The sequence below is a fragment of the Anolis sagrei genome, chromosome Y, assembly GCF_037176765.1.
Source record: "Anolis sagrei isolate rAnoSag1 chromosome Y, rAnoSag1.mat, whole genome shotgun sequence".
NCBI classification, from domain to species: domain Eukaryota; kingdom Metazoa; phylum Chordata; class Lepidosauria; order Squamata; family Dactyloidae; genus Anolis; species Anolis sagrei.
In genome coordinates, this window is record NC_090035.1 from 78,696,685 (window position 1) to 78,718,108 (window position 21,424).

Genomic DNA, 21,424 nt, shown 5'->3' on the forward strand with positions numbered 1-21,424 from the left:
GGCACCACGAGATGCAGAGCCAACCTTCAGAAATGGGGCCACAAAGTGGAATCCACGGCATGCGAGTGTGGAGTGGAGCATACCACTGACCACCTGCTGCAATGCAACCTGAGCCCAGCCACATGCACAAGGGAGGACCTTCTTGCGGCAACACCAAAGGCACTCCAAGTGGCCAGATACTGCTGAAAGGACATCTAATCAACTACCAAGCTTGCAAACTTTGTGTTTTGTTTGTTTGTGTTGTTAAAAATGTAATACAACTGTCTGATTCCTCCTGACACAATAAATAAATAAATGGTGATGCAACTTTTAAGACAGTGCTCCCATCCTGAGTTTCCTCCTTGTTGTTTTGATTGTCTGGAGAAATGGGACTAGCCCTTACAATTGGGCAGGAACTACGAAGGACTCCTTTTGTGTGCCACAAGGAACCCTTTTAACACAAATCTCTCCAAAAGCCTATCCCATACCCTTGACATTCAAGTATAGCAGGTAGGCTTAAGTAAAAGAAACATTTCCCCCAGCGGAGCCTTCCGGATGGCACTTCGCCTTTGGCACTGACCAGTTGGGCAGCAATTCTCCTTCCAACGAACACAACACCCATTGGGTTTACCTTCGAAGGTTGCAGGTGAGTCCAGCTTGTGCCCAGGTATGGCCATGTTGGCATTATCGCAAGTGGCAAATCCATGCCCAGGGCACCTTTTTGGCAAGGATGCTGCAAAAGGTAGGAAGGTTACGCCAAGAGTAGATCTGTGTTGTAATAGTAGCTTGGAGAGGCAAATGGCTAAATACTATGCCGAGTCCTTGCCCAATTGGCATATTATTATTATTATTATTATTATTATTATTATTTCTTCTTCATTTTCTGTCGTTGTTGTTGTTGTTATGGAAACTCTTTTTGTGCATGCATTTGAGAGTATATGCATAAGAGTGAAAGAAAGATGCACAGGGTAGTAAACAGTGCAAGAGAGTATATTATTATTATTATTATTTTATTGACACATAAGCACAGTATGTCACAGCTAACGAGATCTCTATGCTGGATTTCGTATCACAAAATCACAAGTCGAACACTTCCCAAGCGTCTAGGACTGTGTGATGTATTTTCGAGAGTATATTATTATTATTATTATTATTATTATTATTAATGTTATTATTGACACAAAAGCACAGTATGTCACAGTTAACGAGATCTCTATGCTGGATTTCGTATCACAAAATCACAAGTCGAACACTTCCCAAGTGTCTAGGACTGTGTGATGTATTTTCAAACGATGCGCACAGATCCAAGTCAGGTGGTCTTTTGCAGTTGACAGATTATTATTATTATTATTATTATTATTATTTCTCCTTCTCCTTCATCTTCTGTTGTTGTTGTTGTTGTTGTTGTTATGAAAACTCTTTTTGTGCATGCATTTGAGAGTATATGCATAAGAGTGAAAGAAAGATGCACAGGGTAGTAAACAGTGCGAGAGAGTATATTATTATTATTATTATTATTATTATTATTATTATTATTTTATTGACACAAAAACACAGCAAACGAGATCTCTATGCTGGATTTCATATCACAAAATCACAAGTCGAACACTTCCCAAGCATCTCGGACTGTGTGATGTATTTTCGAACGATGCGCACAGATCCAAGTCAGGTGGCCTTTTGCAGTTGACAGATTTATTATTGTTGTTGTTGTTGTTGTTGTTGTTGTTATTATTATTATTAGTGCTGGCTTTGGCCTATAAAGCCCTAAACGGCCTTGGCCCAATTTACCTGTCCGAACGCATCTCTCCCTATGAACCATCACGGAGATTAAGATCCTCCGGGGAAGCCCTGCTTTCCATCTCGCCATTGTCACAGGCACGATTGGTGGGGACGAGAGACAGGGCCTTCTCGGTGATTGCTCCCTGGCTATGGAACTCCCTTCCTGGTGAGATCAGGTCAGCCCCCTCCCTCCTGTCCTTTAGAAGGGGGATAAAATATTGGCTGTGGGATCCCAAATGTAGACTGCAAGGAAGAAGATGAAACCATAGGTCCCATCCTTAGCTGCTGCAAGAAGATTGCGCAGACAGACTCCAAGCAGAGGCACAACACCGTTGCTCAGATGATTCATTGGAACTTGTGCCACAAACACCATCTGCTTGCCACAAAGAACTGATGGGATCACAAGTTACAGAAAATGAACACATCAAACTTCTCTGGGACTTCCGAATTCAGGCAGACAGAGTTTTGGAGCATAAGAGTCCTGACCTCACAATTGTGTGAAAAAACAAAGTGTGGATCAAAAATGTTGCAATCCACGCAACAGCAAAATGGATGAGTAGCAAACTCGAAATGTTTACATGATACAAGGATTTAAAGACTGCAAAGACTTCTGCGCTGGGTGCAGTGCCTAAAGACCTTGGCCTGCACTTAAAAACAATCAGTGCTGCAAAATTACCACCTGTCAGCTGCCAAAGGCCACCCTGCATGCATTATTCACAGATACATCACACAGTACTAGACATTTGGGAAGGGTCTGACGTGTGATCCAATTCAGCAGCCAGCTGAGAGTGTGTTGTGGACTCATCTTGTTGTGTTTCTAATAATAATAATAATAATAATAATAACAACAACAACAACAACAACAACAACAACAATACATCACATAGTCCTAGACACTTGAGAATGTATCACACAGTCGTAGACACTTGAGAAGTGTCCGACGTGTGATCAAATACAAAAGCCAGCATAGTAATCTTGTTTGCTATGTTCTAATCCTGTTGTGTATCAAATAGTAGTAGTAGTAGTAGTAGTAACAATGGGACTCGAGGCAGCTATTTTCAGTTGTTTACCAACTGCAGTGAGAAAATGGCATTTCCTATCCAAATGCAAAAAAGGGCTTGGAGAGGAATCCAAAGTGGGCTATGGGTACATCTACGCTGTAGATTTAACCCAGTTTAACACTACTTGAACAGCCACGGCGCAATGCTATACAGTCCTGGGATTTGTAGTTTGGTAAGACATCGGCTCTCTTTTGGCAGAGAGATGGATAGTGCAAAACTCCTGAAAGACCCATTCAACCCTAACCAAAGAAGGAAAGCCCACTATCTTTTTTAGGTTTCATTACATGCGGAAGGGATCTCCAAACATCATGTAGTCCACCCTCATTCTGCCATGCAGAAAGGCACCATCGAAGCCCTCCCAACAGATGTCAATAATAATAATAATAATAATAATAATAAGTGTCTGATGTGTGCTGTGGACTCATCTTGTTGTGTTTCAAATAATAATAATAATAATAATAATAATAATAATAATAATAATCTGAACCTCCTTCCTTGTATTTTGAATCCATGATTTTGTGCTGTTGTTTCTGGAGCTGCTTTACGTGGGAAAATGAGCCCTTAACCCTTTCCACACTGGTCCCTTTTTTTCATTTTTAAGCATACACACATGCACCATATTGCTTAATGTTATGGGGTAGGACTCATTCCAGACCTATTTATTTATGTATTAGCAGTGTGGCCGGCCTCTCCCATTTCCTGAGCCTCTGGCGGTTGACATAAGGCTCACGAAGACCTTGCACGCCCCACATTCGAGCGTGGATGTTTTGTCATATACAGGTCTGTCTGAATGCCCAAAATAGCACCGAGATCAGCAAAAATATGTGCAACTCTTGTTGACCCTCCCATGTAGGAAGACACAAGCTCGGCTTCATTGACAAACACAGCCCAAGCAATTATTATTATTATTATTATTATTATTATTGACACAAAAGCACTATATGTCACAGCAAACGAGATCTCTATGCTGGATTTCGTATCACAAAATCACAAGTCGAACCCTTCCCAAGCATCTAGGACTGTGTGATGTATTTCCGAATGATGCGCGCAGATCCAAGTCAGGTGGCCTTTTGCAGTTGACAGGTCGTGATTTTGTCGATGTTTATTGTTTCCAAATGCCGGCTGAGATCTTTTGGCACGGCACCCAGTGCGCCCATGACCACTGGGACCGCCTGGACTGGTTGATGCCGGAGACTTCGATTTTGAGGTCTTGATAGCGGTTGAGTTTCTCCTGTTGTTTGTCCTCAATGCAGCTGTCACCTGGAATGGTGACATCCATCATCCAGACTTTTTTCTTTTCCACAATCGTGATGCCTGGTGTGTTGTGTTCCAAAACTTTGTCAGTCTGGTCTCAAAAGTCCCACAGGATTTTTGCGTGTTCATTTTCCACGACCTTTGCGGGTTTATGATCCCACCAATTATTTACTCTTGGCAGGTGGTCCTTGTGACATAAGTTCCAGTGACTCCTTTGGGCCACAGAGTTGTGCCTCTGTTTGTAGTCCGTCTATGCAATTTTCTTGCAACAGCTGAGGAGATGGTCCATAGTTTCATCCACTTCCTTGCACAGTCTGCATTTTGGGTCATCCGCTGATTTTTCAATCCTGGCCTTAATGGCCTTTGTCCTGATGGCTTGCTCCTGGGCTGCAAGAACCAGGCCTTCTTCTCTCTCCTTCTTCAGGGTTCGATTCATGAGCCATCACCAGGTCTTCTCCTTGTCCACTTTCCTTCAATCTTCTCAAGGAACTGCCCATGTAAGGCTTTGTTGTGCCAGCTGTCAGCTCTGGTTTGGAGTGCAGTTTTCTTGTACTGGCTCTTTGTCTGCTGTGCTTCGAGAAGTTTCTGATTATTGACTTCAATTAAAGCAGGTTCTTGGCTTTCCTTGACATATTGTGCCAGGACATCATGTTCTTCGACTGCCTAGAAAGTCTGCCACCAGACTTTCTAGGCAGATAGAGCTGGTCAACATCACTGCGAGGATGTAATGAATGGTCAGGAATTTTCTTGTTTTTCTGTCCAAATTGTCCAGTTCTGCCTTTGTCCAGTTTATGATGCCAGCAGTGTATCTTATGACAGGTATGGCCCAGGTTTTGATGGCCTTGATGGTATTGCCTCCATTGAGCTTGCTTTTGAGAATCTTTCTGACCCTATATAATAATAATAATAATAATAATAATAATAATAATAATAATAATAATAATATAGTTATATATTATAATTACCAAGGGCAAGATGGATGGATGGCATCCTTGAAGTGACTGGACTGACCTTGAAGGAGCTGGGGGTGGTGACGGCTGACAGGGAGCTCTGGCGTGGGCTGGTCCATGAGGTCACGAAGAGTTGGAAACGACTGAACGAATGAACAACAACAACATTATTATTATTATTATTATTATTATAATATTTTATTTCTTACCTGCCTCTTCTTGTGGCTCAGGATGGTTTCCAGCATAATTAAAACATAAATACTCTATATACAGTGTATGTATTATATAAATGTATGTGTGTGTGTGTATAAGAAACATATCTCATTGTCTGTCTATCCCTTTAAGAATAGCCAATATGATATTGATTACAAGGTGTTGGGTCAGTGGGACGGCGACTCCATTCCAATTTGAATATGTTTTCATGGTTTTTAATTGGACATTTTAAAATATTGTTTATATTTCATCCTGTTTTGACATTTGCATATTTGTATATTTTAAATACTATGCTGATGCTTTCATGTCAGGCTGCTTTGAGTCTCCTTCGAGAGGGCTAAAGTTGGAAATAATAATAATAATAATAATAATAATAATAATTAGCTAATGCTTTTATGTTAAGCTGCTTTGAGCCTCCCTCAGGAGAGATAAAGCAGGGAATAACAACAACAACAACAACAACAACAACAACAACAACAACAACAATGTGGCTGTGGCTCACAAATGGGACTCTGAAAAAGGAGACAAAGGAGGGCCTGATTCTGGCCGCCCAAGAACAAGCCATTAGAACCAAGGCCATCCAAGCCAGAATTGAAAAGTCAACGACAGATCCCAAGTGTAGACTCTGCAAGGAAGCAGATGAAACCATAGATCCCATCCTCAGCTGCTGCAAGAAGATGGTGCAGACAGACTACAAGCAGAGGCACAACACCGTTGCTCAGACGATCCATTGTGTGTGTGTGTGTGTGTGTGTGTGTATAATCATAGATTTGGCAGGGATCCCCAAAGGCCGTCCAGTCCAGCCCTGGTCTTAAATACGAATCGTTTGTAAGTCAGATGTTTGTAACTTGGGAACGGCCTGTGTGTGTGTGTATGAGATAGATATAGTATCATAGATTTGGTCTAGCCCTGGTCTTAAATAGGAGTTGTTCGTAATTCAGATGTTTCTAACTCTGGACAGCTTGTATACATGGGTGTGCATGTGTGTTTGTGTTTTTGTGTGTCTATCTATCTATCTATCTATCTATCTATCTATGAGATATAGTATCATAGATTTGGCAATGACTCCAAAGCCCTCCAGTCGAGCCTCGCTCTTAACTAGGAGCCGTTGGCAAGTCAGATGCTTGTAACTCAGGGTCGGCCTGTATATATGTGTGTGTGTGTGTGTATGAGATAGATATAGTATCATAGATTTGCCAGGGACTCCCAAAGGCCATCCAATCCAGCCCTGTTTTTAAATAGGAGTAGTTTGTAAGTCAGATGTTTCTAACTCTGGACAGCTTGTATACATGGGTGTGCATGTGTTTTTGTGTTTGTATGTGTCTATATATATATTTGCAAGTCGGGTGTTTGTAACTCAGGGACAGCCTGTATATGTGTGTGTATGAGATAGATATAGTATCATAGATTTGGCAGGGACCCCCAAAGGCCATCCAGTCAAGCCCTGGCCTTAAATAGGAGTCGTTTGAAAGTCAGATTTTGTAACTTGGGGATGGCTTGTATATGTGTGTGTGTGTGTGTGTGTATGAGATAGATATAGTATCCTAGATTTGACAGGGACCCCCAAAGGCCATCCAATCCAGCCCCATTCTTAACTAGGAGTCATTTGCAAGTCGGATGTTTGTAACTCGGGCAGCCCCTGTAATGGGACTTGCATAGGATTTTGTGATCTTGGAACCAAAACCCCAGCGGATATTGAGAACCCAATGCATAAATGAGTAGTAAATAGGTAATAAAGTGCCGTAGGGTGGAAGCCGTCCCTTTTGCAACAGACATTGTAATTATCCCCCAAAGGTATGTTCAGAAGGTATGTTCAGGTTAGGCAAGGTTATGGACAACGCCTGGGGAGAAGGAGAGACAAACCGGGGCTGCATGGAAGGAAGTGACTCACCCCCAAAACTGGGGACAGGACCTCTCTCCTTGCTCTCTCTCTCCCTCTCTCTCCCTCTCTGTATTTGGAAATGAAAGAATGAGTCTCCCCTTGAATTGCAAACACAACCATTTGGTTCCTGCTGCTCCATCTACTAGGCGGCCTTTTCTCTTTCGTAGACTCTCCATTCCTTGGAGGACAAAAAGAAAATCTTTGCAATACAGGGTGAGTGTTTTACTATTTCAGATGAGGAAAAGAGGTTCCAATTTGTCCTAGCTGCAAGTAGTGTCTTATTAGCTTGTGGAACTCTCTGCCACAGGATATAATTATAGCAGAACATAGCTTGGAGGGTTGCGTGAGAGAATTGGAGCAGCAGAGACAGTGAAGAACTCGTTTTCTGGATAGCCTTTATTGTCTCTTCCAACTCTTGGATTCTTGAACTATCTCTATCTATCTCTATCTATCTTATCTATCTATCTATCTATCTATCTATCTATCTATCTATCTATCTATCATCTATTCATTTATTTATCTGCCTTGTATCTATTTCTGTCCATCCATCCATCTATCCTATCTATCCTATCTATCTATCTATCTATCTATCTATCTATCTATCTATTCATCCTTCCATGTATCTATCCATTCATCCGTGTATCTATCCATCTCTCCCTCTCCCTCCCTCTCGCTCTCCATCACTCTATCCATCTCTATTCATCAATCTCTCTCTATCATCTATCCTTCTTTCTTTCTTTCTTTCTTTCTGTCTCTATCTATCTATCTATCTATCCATCTATCCATCCATCAATCTTTCAATATCTATCTATCTATCTATCTATCTATCTATCCTATAGATCCATCCATCCATCTGTCTGTCTCTATCTCTATCTGTCTTCCTGTCTGTCTCTATCTCTATCCATCCATCAATGTATCTCTCTCTCTCTGTATCTATCCATCTGTCCTTCCGTCTATCTGTCTCTGTCTCTATCTACTTGTCTGTCTGTCTCTATCTCTATCCATCCATCCATCCATCCATCAATGTATCTCTCTCTCTATCTGTATCTATCCATCCATCTGTCCATCTGTCTCTATCTATCTATCTATCTATCTATCTATCTATCTATCTATCTATCTATCTATTTATCTATCTATCTATGTATCTATCATCTATCTATCTATCTATCTATCTATCTATCTATCTATCTCTCTATCTCTCTATCCATCTCTACCCATCAATCTTTCTCTATCTATCTATCTATCTATCTATCTATCTATCTATCTCTCCATCCATGTATCTATCCATCTATCTACCAATGTATCTATCATCTCTCTCTCTCTCTATCCATCTCTACCCATCAATCTTTCTCTATACATCTATCTATCTATCTATCTATCTATCTATCTATTTCCCTATCAATTTACCTATCATCCCTATCTATCTATCTATCTATCTCTATCTGTATCTATCTCTATCTATTTGTCCATCTATCTATCGATCGATCGATCTATCTGTCTATCTGTATCTATCTCTATCTATTTGTCCATCTATCTATGTATTTGTCTCTCTCTCTCTCTCTCTATCATCTATCTATCTATCTATCTATCTATCTATCTATCTATTTCCCTATCAATTTACCTATCATCCCTATCTATCTATCTATCTATCTATCTATCTATCTATCTCTATCTATTTGTCCATCTATCTATCTATTTTCCATCTATCTATCTATTTGTCTATCTATCTATCTATCTATCTATCTATCTATCTATCTAGCCATCTATCTAGCCATCTAGTCATCCATCTATCTAGCCATCTCTCTCTCTCTCTCCATCCACCCATCTGGTATTTTTCCTGCATGGGGTTGAACTAGATAGCCTTTGAAGTCTCTTCCATCTCTAGGATGCTATGAACAATCATCTCTCTCTCTCTCTGTCTCATCCATCCATCCATCCATCCACTGCTTTTCCTGCATGGTAGGGTGTTGGACTGGATTATTTATCAAGTCATCAGCAACCAGTCAATTATATTACATTTCTAACAGAACAAAGCAAACAAACAGACAAAATACAAAAATACAAAATACAGAATACACACTCGCATGTTGAGGATTCCGCTTTGTGGCCCCATTTCTGAAGGTTGGCTCTACATCTCGTGGTGCCAGAGCGCAGTCTGTTCAGCACCTTCCAAGTCGCCCAGTTTTCTGTGTGCCCAGGGGAATGTCTCTCATTTGGTATCTGCCATTGGCTGAGGTTCTGGGTTTGAGCCTGCCACTTTTGGACTCTCGCTTGCTGAGGTGTTCCAGCGAGTGTCTCTGTAGATCTTAGAAAACTATTTCTAGATTTAAGATTTAGATTTCTCCTCCTGAGAAAAATGTATAATATCACAAAGGACGACCACCTCACCCGCCTCATAGGAAACCTGCTACAAAACAGGAGCTTTTTTGTTGAGTTCCAGGGCCAGAGAAGCAAATGGCGGAAACAGAAGAACGGCCTGCCTTAGGGAGCGTGCTTGCATTGGATTGGATGACTCATGGTTATATGATTCTCTCAATCTATCGTAGGGGGTTGGACTGGATGGCCCTTGGGGTCCCTTCCAACTCTATGATTCTATATGGGGGCTTCAATCCCAAGGTGAATGTATCTCTCTCTCAGGAACCTTATGGTCTCCCTTTCCATTGCAGGTCGCATGCGGATGATGGGTCGTCCCTTGAGCCCCTTGTACCGCTGGTACATCTACGCCATCCACGGCTACTTCTCGGAGGTGATGTTCACGGCCACCTGGGCCTTTGTGGAGGACCGGGACTGGAAGTTCCAAGGGGTGACGAGCATCTGGGCATTCTTCATCTACGGGACGTGTAGTTTCGCCTTGGAGGGCCTCTTCCGGCTCTTGCGGCCCCACTATGGCTTGTTTGCCCGTTGCACCCTCTACACCATCTGCATCTACCTCTGGGAGTTCTCCACCGGGTACTTCCTCCGCCTCTTTGACGCATGTCCTTGGGACTACAGCTCATTTAAGTACAACTTCATGGGGCTGGTGACACTCGAGTATTGTCCCTTCTGGTTCTTGGGGTCCCTCCTCCTAGAAAGGTTCCTCATCCACAACACACTCCGACTCCGGCTGGAGGAACGGCCAAAATCCAAGGAAAGGTCCATGCCCAGGTTTGAGATGAAAGAGGACTGAAGTGGGAATGGAGGGACCTGGAGTGGAGCTAGGCTTTGAAGTCCATATTGGGTTTGCCAAGTCAACCAAGAGACATTAACTTTGTGAAGGACCTATTCCTCAAAAAGGTGGCTTTGCTAAGTCAATCAAGAGCCATCATCATCATCATCATCATCATCATCTTTATTTATATCCTGCACTTATCTCCCCAAGAGGACTCAGGGTGGTTTCCAACCAAAGACCTAACAGAAGTTTGCCATGTCAACCAAGATCCATTAACTTCATAAAAAGAGATACTGAGCATAAGTAATGTTGGGAATGGAAGTCCATCTAACATGGAAATTGGACTTCCTCCAGAAGTGGTTGGACTATAGTTTCCATCATCCTTAAGCGTAGGTCATGCTGGGGGTGATAGACACAAGAGTCCATTAAACCTGAGAATGAGGCTTCCTCCAGAAGTGGCTGGACTGCAGTTCCCATCATCCTTGAACATAAGTCATGTTTAGATTGGAATTGGAGTCCATCTAACATGAGAAGGAGACTTCCTCTAAAAGAGGTTGGACTGCAGTTCCCATTAACTTTGAACATAAGTCATGTTTAGATTGGAATTGGAGTCCATCTAACATCAGAAGACTTCCTCTAGAAGAGGTTGGACTGCAGTTCCCATCTTCCTTGAACATAAGTCATATTTATATTGGGATTGGAGTCCATCTAACATGAGAATGAGACTTCTTCTAGAAGAGGTTGGACTGCAGTTCCCATCATCCTTGAACATAAGTCATGTTTAGACTGGAATTGGAGTCCACCTAACATGAGAAGGAGACTTCCTCTAAAAGAGGTTGGACTGCAATTCCCATCCTTGAACATAAGTCATGTTTAGATTGGAGTTGGAGTCCATCTAACATGAGAAGGAGACTTCCTCTAAAAGAGGTTGGACTGCAGTTTCCATCATCCTTGAACATAAGTCAAGCTTAGATTGGAATTGGAGTCCATCTAACATCAGAAGACTTCCTCTAGAAGAGGTTGGACTGTAGTTCCCATCTTCCTTGAACATAAGTCATGTTTAGATTGGAATTGGAGTCCACCAAACATGAGAAGGAGACTTCCTCTAGAAGAAGTTGGACTGCAGTTCCCATCATCCTTGAACATAAATCATGTTTAGATTGGAATTGGAGTCCACCTAACATGAGAAGGAGACTTCCTCTAGAAGAGGTTGGACTGCAGTTCCCAGTTCCCATCATCCTTGAACATAAGTCATGTTTAGATTGGAATTGGAGTCCATCAAACATGAGAAGGAAACTTCCTCCAGAAGTGGCTGGACTGCAGTTCCCTTCATCCTTGAACATAAGTCATGTTTAGATTGGAATTGGAGTCCATCTAACATGAGAAGGAGACTTCCTCTAGAAGAGGTTGGACCTAACATGAGAATGAGACTTCTTCTAGAAGAGGTTGGACTGCAGTTCCCATCATCCTTGAACATAAGTCATGTTTTCATTGGAATTGGAGTCCATCTAACATGAGAAGGAGACTTCCTCTAGAAGAGGTTGGACTGCAGTTCCCATCGTCCTTGAACATAAGTCATGTTTAGATTGGAATTGGAGTCTATCTAACATCAGGAGACTTCCTCTAGAAGAGGTTGGACTTCAGTTCCCATCATCCTTGAACATAAGTCATGTTGGCAATGGGGGTCCATCTAATATGGGATTGGGACTTCCTCCGGATGAGGTTGGAATGCAGTTCCCATAATCATTGAACTGTTTGGAATGATGGGAGTTGAAGTCCAAAACATCTGGAGGACCCAAGTTGGCTCATGCCTGGTATAACATGAGAAAGCAACTTCTTAGAGATGGGCTTGTGAAGTCAACCAAAAGCAATTAACTTTAGAAAAGACCTGCTGTGAATAGAGATGGGTTTGCGAAGTCAAGCAAGAGCCATTAAGAGTGGAATTCCAGACAAGAATCAATCAGGGCCACCTAACACCTCCCAACAAAAGATTCCCCCCCCCAGGCAGCAACCAGCTGGACTTTGAAGCTGCAAGGCCATTCAATGCTAATCAAGGTGGTCAATTGCAACATTCACACCTGCCTCTAACAGACATGAGTTCTTTCTCACACCCTGGACATTATTCCACAGATATGTAAATCTCACTTGCCTACTTTCCAAAAGACCTCACAACCTCTGAGGATGCCTGCCATGGATGTGGGTGAAATTTCAGGAGAGAATGCTTCTGGGACATGGCCAGACATCCCATGAAACTCACAGCAACCAAGAGCCATTAACTTTACAAAAGATCTAATAGAAATAGGTTTGCAAGTTAACCAAGAGCCATCAGTTTTACAAAAGACCTGCTCCTAGTAGAGATGGCATTGCAAAGTCAATGAAGAGTTGTTAACTTTACAAAAGACCTACAACTAGAAGAGTTGGGTTTCCCAAGTTAATCAAGAGCCATTAATGTGTTGTCAGAGGCTTTCAAGGCCAGAATCGCTGGGTTGCTGTGAGTTTTCCAGGCTGTATGGCCATGTTCTAGAAGCAAGTTAATCAAGAGCCATTCGCTTTACAAAAGACCTGCTCCTAGTAGAGATGAGTTTGTGAAGTTAACCAAGACCCATTAATGATACAAACAGGTCATAGAGATGGGCTTACAAAGTCAATCAAGAGCCATCAACTTTACAAAAGACCTAGTAGAAATAGGTTTGCCAAATTAATAAAGAGCCATCAAGTTTACAAAAGGCTTACTCCTAGTAGAGATGGATTTGTGAAGTGACCCAAGAGCCATTAGCTTTACAAAAGACCTGCTCCTGGTAGAGATGAGTTTGTGAAGTTAACCAAGAGCCATTAACTTTACAAACAGGGTTTACAAAGTCAAAGTTGGGAGTTGTAGTTCACCTACATCCAGAGAGCACTGTGGACTGAATAGAGATGTGTTTACAAAGTCAATAAAGAGCCATCAACTTTACAAAAGACCTACTCCTAGAACAGATGGCTATGCCAAGTCAACCAAGGGCCATAAACTTTACAAATGACCTAATAGACCTAGGTTTGTCAAGTTAACCAAGAGCCATCAAGTTTACAACAGACCTGCCCCTAGTAGAGATGGGTTTGCCAAGCCAATGAAGAGTTGTTAACTTTACAAAACACCTACTTCTAATAGAGATGGCTTTATGAAATCAACCTGGGGGTCGAGATCCCTGAGGGGGTTGTGAGGGGATGTCAGAGGGTTACCAAAGTCCATCGGAAAACACAGTATTTTCTGTTGGTCATGGGGATCTGTGTGAGACGTTTGGCCCAACTCCATCACTGGTGGGGTTCAGAATGCCCTTTGAGTGTAGGGGAACTATAAATCCCAAAGGTCAAATCTATTTTCCCCAAACTCCACCAGTGTTTACATTTAGGCATATTGAGTATTCGTGCAAAGTTTGGTCCAGATCCATCATTGTTTGAGTCCACAGTGCTCTCTGGATGTAGGTGAACTACAACTCCAGAACTCAAGGTCAATGCCCACCAAACACTCAGAGGTAGTGAGGTCTTTTTTCTGTTGGTCAACGGGTTCTGTGTGAGAAGTTTGGCACAATTCCATCACTGGTGGGGTTCAGAATGCCCTTTGATTGTAGGGGAACTATAAATCCCAAATGTCACATCTATTTCCCCCAAATTCCACCAGTGTTTAGCAGGCATATTGAATATTCATGCCAAGTTTGGAGCAGATCCATTATTGTTTGAGTTCAGAGTGCTCTCTGGATGTAGGTGAACTACAACTCCCAAACTCAAGGCCAATGCCCACCAAACCCTTCCACTATTTTCTGTTGGTCATGGAAGTCCTATGTGAGAAGTTTGGCCTAATTCTATCAATGGTGGGGTTCAGAATGCTCTTTGATTGTAGGTGAACTATAAATCCCAGCAACTACAACTCCCAAATGTCAAGGTCTATTTCCCCCATCAGTGTTCACATTCGGGCATATTGAGCATTCATGCCAAGTTTGGTCCAGATTGTTTGAGTCCAGAGTGCTTTTTTTTGTCATGTCAGGAGCAACTTGAGAAACTGCAAGTCGCTTCTGGTGTGAGAGAATTGGCCGTCTGCAAGGACATTGCCCAGGGGACGCCGGGATGATTTGATGTTTTTATCATCCTTGTGGGAGGCTTCTCTTATGTCCCCGCACGAGGAGCTGGAGCTGATAGAGGGAGCTCATCCATCTCTCCCCGGATTTGAACCTGCGACCTGTCGATCTTCAGTCCTGCCAGCACAGGGGTTTAACCCACTGTGCCACCGGGGGCACCGAGTGCTCTCTGGATGTAAGTGAACTACAACTCCCAAACTCAAGGTCAATGCCCACCAAACCCTTCTGTGTTTTCTGTTGGTCATGGGAGTTTTGTGTGCCAAGCTTGGTTCAATCCCATCATTGGTGGAGTTTGGAATGATCTTTGATTGTAGGTGAACTATAAATCCCAGCAACTACAACTCACACATGTCAAGGTCTATTTCTCCCATCAGTGTTCACATTTGGGCATATTGTGGATTTGTGTCAAGTTTGGTCCTGATCCATCATTGTTTGAGTCCAGAGTGCTCTCTGGATGTAAGTGAACTACAACTCCCAAACTCAAGGTCAATGCCCACCAAACCCTTCTAGTGTATTCTGTTGGTCATCGGAGTTCTGTGTGCCAAGTTTGGTTCAATTCCATCGTTGGTGGAGTTCAGAATGCTCTTTGATTGTAGGTGAACTATAAATCCCAGCAACTACAACTCACACATGTCAGTCCAGACTGCTCTCTGGATGTAAGTGAACTACAACTCCCAAACTCAAGGTCAATGCCCACCAAACCCTTCCAGTATTTTCTGTTGGTCATCAGAGTTCTGTGTGCCAAGTTTGGTTCAATTCCATCATTGGTGGAGTTTGGAATGATCTTTGATTGTGTGGTTGTTGTTGTTCATTCGTTCAGTCGTTTCCGACTCTTCATGACTTCATGGACCAGCCCACGCCAGAGCTCCCTGTCGGCCGTCACCACCCCCAGCTCCTTCAAGGTCAGTCCATTCACTTCAAGGATGCCATCCATCCATCTTGGTCAAGGTCTATTTTCCCAAAACTCCACCAGTGTTCACATTTTGGCATATTGGGTATTTTTGCCAAATTTGGTTCAGTGAATACATCTCGCATATAAGATATTTACATTACGATTCCTAGCAGTAGCAGAATGACAGTTGTGAAGTTGCAACGAAAATAATGTTGTGGTTGTTGGTCAACACAACATAAGGAACTGTATTAAGGGGTTGCGGCATTAGGAAGGCCGAGAACCACTGAGCTATTGTATCACAACAGTATGTTATACTCTGCCTTGAGCCTTGGAGACAAATGGGTAAGGAATAATAATAATAATAATAATAATAATAATAATAATAATAATAGTTGGGTTGTTGTAGGTTTTTTCGGGCTATATGGCCATGGTCTAGAGGCATTCTCTCCTGACATTTTGCCTGCATCTATGGCAAGCATCCTCAGAGGTTGTGAGGTCTGTTGGAACTAGGGAAATGGCTTTATATATCTGTGGAATGACCAGGGTGGGGCAAAGGACTATTGTCTGCTGGAGCTAGGTGTGAATGTTTCAACTGACCACCTTGATTAGCATATAATGGCCTGGCAGTGCCTGGAGCAAACTTTTGTTGAGAGGTGATTGGATGTCCTTGTTTGTTTCCTCTCTGCTGTTTTGCTGTTGTCATTTTAGAGTTTTTTAATACTGTATTACCAGATTTTGTTCATTTTCATGGTTTCCTCCTTTCTGTTGAAATTGTCCACATGCTTCTTGTGGATTTCAATGGCTTCTCTGTGTAGCCTGACATGGTGGTTGTGAGAGTGGTCCAGCATTTCTGTGTTCTCCAATAATATGCTGTGTCTACAACAGCACAACAACAGAGAGGAAACAAACAAGGACATCTAATCATCTCTCAACAAAAGTTTGCTCCAGGCACTGTCAGGCCATTATATGCTAATCAAGGTGGTCAGTTGAAACATTCCCACCTCGCTCCAGCAGACAAGAGTCCTTTGTCCCACCCTGGTCATTCCACAGATATATAAACCCCTTTTTTCCTAGTTCCAACAGACCTCACTACCTCTGAGGATGCTTGCCATAGATGCAGGCGAAACGTCAGGAGAGAATGCTTCTAGACCATGGCCATGTAGCCCGAAAAACTCTCAACAACCCAACTATTATTATTATTATTATTATTATTATTATTATTATTATTAAGGCCGGGCATTTAGGTTTGCCCCTTCCTCTGAGTTGTTTCTTCCTCCCAAATTGTTTACAAAGATGCAGCGGAGGAGGACGAGCGTTTATTTCGCTTGCAATATAAGCTCATTAACCAACATTGTCTAATTACTATTAGCATTGTGGGTTTGAACGATGGGGAAACCGAGGCAGGAGGAAGTGACTCAGGCGCAAGGCAGGGAGCGCCTCCCTCGCTGCTCCAACCACTAGGCAAACATTGCCTACAAGGCACAGAGGAGACCTAGAGCTTTCTCGGCCTCCTTGTTTTCCTTCTTTGAACCTCTCTTCCTATGTGACCGAAAATAAAGGCGGATTTCGGAAGGACGGTAAGGGATTTCTGGAGTAAGTACCTTTGGCTTTATCCTTTGGGGCTTCTCGTGGGTAATTTGAAAGGGTTTCTATAAGCAGGAAGGCATCTTCCGATGGATGAGAGGGACTAAAATGGTCCTAGTAACTTCTGGATGGGTTGTACTACAACTCCCATCATCCACAGTCAGGGATTGAGTCTGAGCCATGAGTAGGATGGCCTGGACCTGAAAATGATGGTATTACATCCATAGGAAAGGATATTGTGAACTGAGGATGGCCTGGACCTGAAAATTATAATATTGCAGCCATATGAATGGATATTATGAACTGAGGATGGGAAAATGGAATATCTGGATGGGTTAGACTACATCTCCCATCATCCACAGTCAGGGATTGAGTCTGAGCCATGAGTAGGATGGCCTGGACCTGAAAATGATGGTATTACATCCATAGGAAAGGATATTATGAACTGAGGATGGGGAAATGGAATTTTTAATGGGTTGGACTACAACTCCCATCATCCACAGTCAGGGATTGAGTCTGAGCCATTAGTAGGATGGCCTGGACCTGAAAATGATAGTATTGCAGCCATATGAATGGATATTAGGAACTGAGGATGGGAATAAGGAGCTTCTGGATTGGTTGGACTACAACGTCCATCATCCACAGTCAGGGATTGAGTTTGAGCCATTATTAGGATGGCCTGGACCTGAAAATGCTGGTATTACATCCATAGGAAAGGATATTATGAACTGAGGATGAGAAAATAGAGTTTCTGGATGGTTAGACTATAACTCCCATCCACAGTCAGGGATTGAATCTGAGCCATTTGTAGGATGGCCTGGACCTGGAAATGATAATATTGCAGACGTATGAATGGATATTATGAACTAAGGTTGGGAAAATTGAGCTTCTGGATGGGTTGGACTACAACTTCCATCATCCACAGTCAGAGATTGAGTCTGAGCCATTAGTAGGATGACCTGGACCTTGAGGTTATATGAATGGGTATTGCAAACTAAAGTGGGGGACAGAGAATGTCCAGATGGGTTGGACTACAACTCCCATGATCCAGAGTCAGGGATTGAGCCTGAGCTATTTGGGCCTGAAAATTATGGTACTGCATCTGTACAAATGGATATTATGAATTGAGAATGGGAAGAGGAAGTTTTTTAATGGGCCGGACTACAACTCCCATGATCCACAGTCAGGGATGAAGCTTGAGCCATTACCAAAGTGGCCTGGACCTGAAAACGGATGTATATGAATGGATATTGCAAACTAATGATGGGTAAAGGGAACGTCCGAATGGGTTGGAATACAACTCCCATGATCCACAATCAGGGATTGAGCCTAAGCCATTAGGGCCTGAAAATTATGGTATTGCTTCCATACAAATGAATTATGAATTGAGGATGGGAAGAGGGGGTTTCTGATTGCATTGCATCCATACAAATTGGCATTATGAATTGAAGATAAGGGGTTCAGATGGGCTGGACTACAACTCCCATGATTCACAAACATATCTATTAGCAGAATGGCCTGGACTTGAAAATGATGACTATGACAAACTGAGAATGGGAAGAGAGACTATCCAGGTGAGTTGGACTACAACTCCCATAATCCCCAGACAGGGATGGGACCTGACCCATTAGGAGTGTGGTCTGGACTTGAAAATTTTTGTGTTGGGATTTATAGAAATGGGATTCCTGAGCTTGGGATCAAAAAATGTGGGACTCTGCTTCCTTCAGTCTCAAGACATGTGATGCAGGTTTTTTTTTTAGAGGATTGTGGGAGTTGTAGTCCATAACAGCAAATTCCCAGGGACTTGCAGGCAGCTGAAGAATATGTATGACCTCCTCCTCCTCCAGCAAAGCTCTTCTTCCATTCATGTAAATGACAGACCTGGAGGAAGAAATGCAGAGAATCCTGTTTCAACACACGGCAATCCTAAACTGGTTTACCAAGGTTGATTCCCAGTCTGCAACTACAGCCCGATGGGTGTGGGAGTCCAACGGAGAGGCTGGAGAAAGTTGACCCACATGAAGTCTATGGAAAGCAGTCCTGGGCCAACTTGGGCCCTCCAGGTGTTTTGGACTCCAACTCCCACAATTCCTAACAGCCGGTAGGCTGTTAGGAATTGTGGGAGTTGGAGTCCAAAACACCTGGAGGGCCCAAGTTTGCCCATGCCTGATCTAAAGGTTATCTCAAACACAGAAGACCAACTGCATTTGGGTCTCTTGGGATGTAAATAGTGGGATGTAAACAACAACAACAACAACAACAATAATAATAATGTTTCTTTTTTTGGACTGCAACTCCCATCATTTTGGGGTACAGTTCCCATCACCCTTAGCAATAATTATTTCTTTTTTTTGGACTACAAGTCCCATCATTTTCTGGGCAACAGTTGTATAAATCATGATGGTAATCCAAATCCATCTAACATGAGAAGGAGACTTCCTCTCGAAGAGGTTGGACTGCAGTTCCCATCATCTTTGAACATAAGTCATGTTGGCAATGGGAGTCCATCTAATATGGGATCAGGATGAGGTTGGATTGCAGTTCCTATCATCATTGAACTTAGGGATGATGGGAGTTGAAGTCCAAAACACCTGGAGGGCCCAAGTTGGCCCATGCTTGGTCTAATATTGAAGTCAATGGGAACTTTTGGACGGTCGACTCCAAGGGGAGAGGACCCTTAGTTCCCACCAAAGAGGGAAAGCTACTTTGGCGAGCTCTTAAAGCACAAAAGGAAAGTCTGTTGATTTCCCACTGACCCATTGGGTGGAATTCTGCCACGCTGGGATCGAAGCTGGTCCTTGGGAAACTACAACTCTCATGAAGGGCAGAAGTCCCAAGATCCAGCCGTTCCCCAAAAGCCTCGTGGGGTCCTTGTTGTAGTTAGTGCATGGCGATGTGACCAAGACTTAACCCCTACTGTGCAGTCTGGTGCCCTTGCCCTTTGCAGAACTATAAGTCACTATCCCTTATTTGGGGGGTGGGGGGTGGGGGAGTGCTCTAAGCAACTTCTTAGAGATGGGTTTGTGAAGTCACACAAGAGCTGACCATTAACTTTACAAAAGACCTGCTCTTAGTAGAGATGGCTTTGCCAAGCCAACGAAGAGCCTCTAACTTTACAAAAGACGTAACAGAAATGGATCTGCCAAGTCAACCAAGAGCCGCAGATCCAAAGCTAGACACTTCGCAGGCAAAGATGGATTCAAATTCTGGTTCTGTTTCCGCAGGTCCTGACCCATGGAGCCGCTTCCCATCTTGCTCCGGGGATACATCTACGCGGTCCACGTCTCCTTCCTGGAGATCCTCTTCACGGTCCTCATCCTGGGCCACGAATGGACCTTCCGCTGGGCATCGGTCCTGGGCTCCTTCCTCCTCTATGGAGCCTGCGCGTTGACCTTGGAGCAGATCCACCTGGCTTTGCGGGGCGACTGCTGCCTGCTCACCCGCTCCACACTTTACACCTTCTGCATCTTCTTCTGGCAGTTCTGCGTCGGTTACTTCCTCCGGCTCTTTGGCGCGTGCCCTTGGGATTTCTCCAACTTCCATTACAACTTCATGGGACTCATTGCGTTGGAGCACAGCCTGATCTGGTTCGTGAGCGCCCTTATGCTGGAGCGCATGGTGATCCGGAACACGCTCCGACTTCGGGTGGACAAGCCGTGGAAGCCGGATAAGGATCCCAAAGCGAGACCCCTCTTCGAACTGAAAGACGACTGAGATTGTCCATGTGCTTGTGGATTTCAGAGGGTTCTCCATGTAGTTATTTATTTGTCATGTCAGGGCAACCAGTCAATTGTATTACATTTCTAACAGAACAAAACAAACAAACAGACAATACACAACATTTGCAAGTTTGGTAGTTCAGCAGTGGAACTCTCTGCCCCGGAGTGTGGTGGAGGCTCCTTCTTTGGAAGCTTTTAAACAAGGGCTGGATGGCCATCTGTCAGGGGTGATTTGAATGCAATATTCCTGCTTCTTGGCAGAATGGGGTTGGACTGGATGGCCCATGAGGTCTCTTCCAACTCTTTGATTCTATGATTCTATGATTCTATGATTAAATGTCCTTTGACCAGTATCTGGCCACTTGGAGTGCCTCTGGTGTTGCCGCAAGGAGGTCTTCCATTGGGCTCAGGTTGCATTGCAGCAGGTGGTCCGTGGTTTGCTCTTCTTCACACTCGCATGTCGTGGATTCCACTTTGTGGCCCCATTTCTTGAGGTTGACTCTGCATCTCGTGGTGAGAGAGCGCAGTCTGTTCAGGGCCTTCCAAGTCGCCCAGTCTTCTATGTGCCCAGGGGGGAGTCTCTCATTTGGTATCAGCCATTGGTTGAGGTTCTGGGTTTGAGCCTGCCACTTTTGGACTCTCGCTTGCTGAGGTGTTCCAGCGAGTGTCTCTGTAGATCTAAGAAAACTATTTCTTGATTTAAGTCGTTGAAACAAGGGATGAGCTGGAGATGTCACTGCCTTGGTCCTTTCACTATTGGCTGCTACTTCCCGGCGGATGCCAGGTGGTGCAATACCGGCTAAGCAGTGTAATTTCTCGTGTTGTAGGGCGCAGGCACCCCGTGATAATGT

General features: G+C 43.4%; 2 protein-coding genes across 3 annotated transcripts; both read left to right on the forward strand.

The window, feature by feature from the left end:
- Window positions 1-9,786: 9,786 nt before the first annotated feature.
- Window positions 9,787-10,284, forward strand: LOC137095215 (transmembrane protein 229B-like). The gene has a single exon (XM_067461615.1). The coding sequence runs from the start codon at window positions 9,790-9,792 to the stop codon at window positions 10,282-10,284; it is 495 nt and encodes a 164-aa protein (XP_067317716.1). The 5' UTR covers window positions 9,787-9,789.
- Window positions 10,285-16,694: 6,410 nt separating this feature from the next.
- LOC137095127 (transmembrane protein 229B-like) lies at window positions 16,695-20,672 on the forward strand. 2 transcript variants are annotated; one of them, XM_067461414.1, is made up of 2 exons: window positions 16,695-16,863; window positions 20,079-20,672. In XM_067461414.1, exon 2 carries the CDS (start codon window positions 20,089-20,091, stop codon window positions 20,566-20,568), a length of 480 nt encoding a protein of 159 aa, XP_067317515.1. In that variant the 5' UTR covers window positions 16,695-16,863; window positions 20,079-20,088; the 3' UTR covers window positions 20,569-20,672. The 2 variants fall into 2 exon arrangements, with proteins under 2 accessions (XP_067317515.1, XP_067317516.1); XM_067461415.1 differs by having other exon boundaries at window positions 16,695-16,847.
- The last annotated feature ends 752 nt before the right edge of the window (window positions 20,673-21,424 follow it).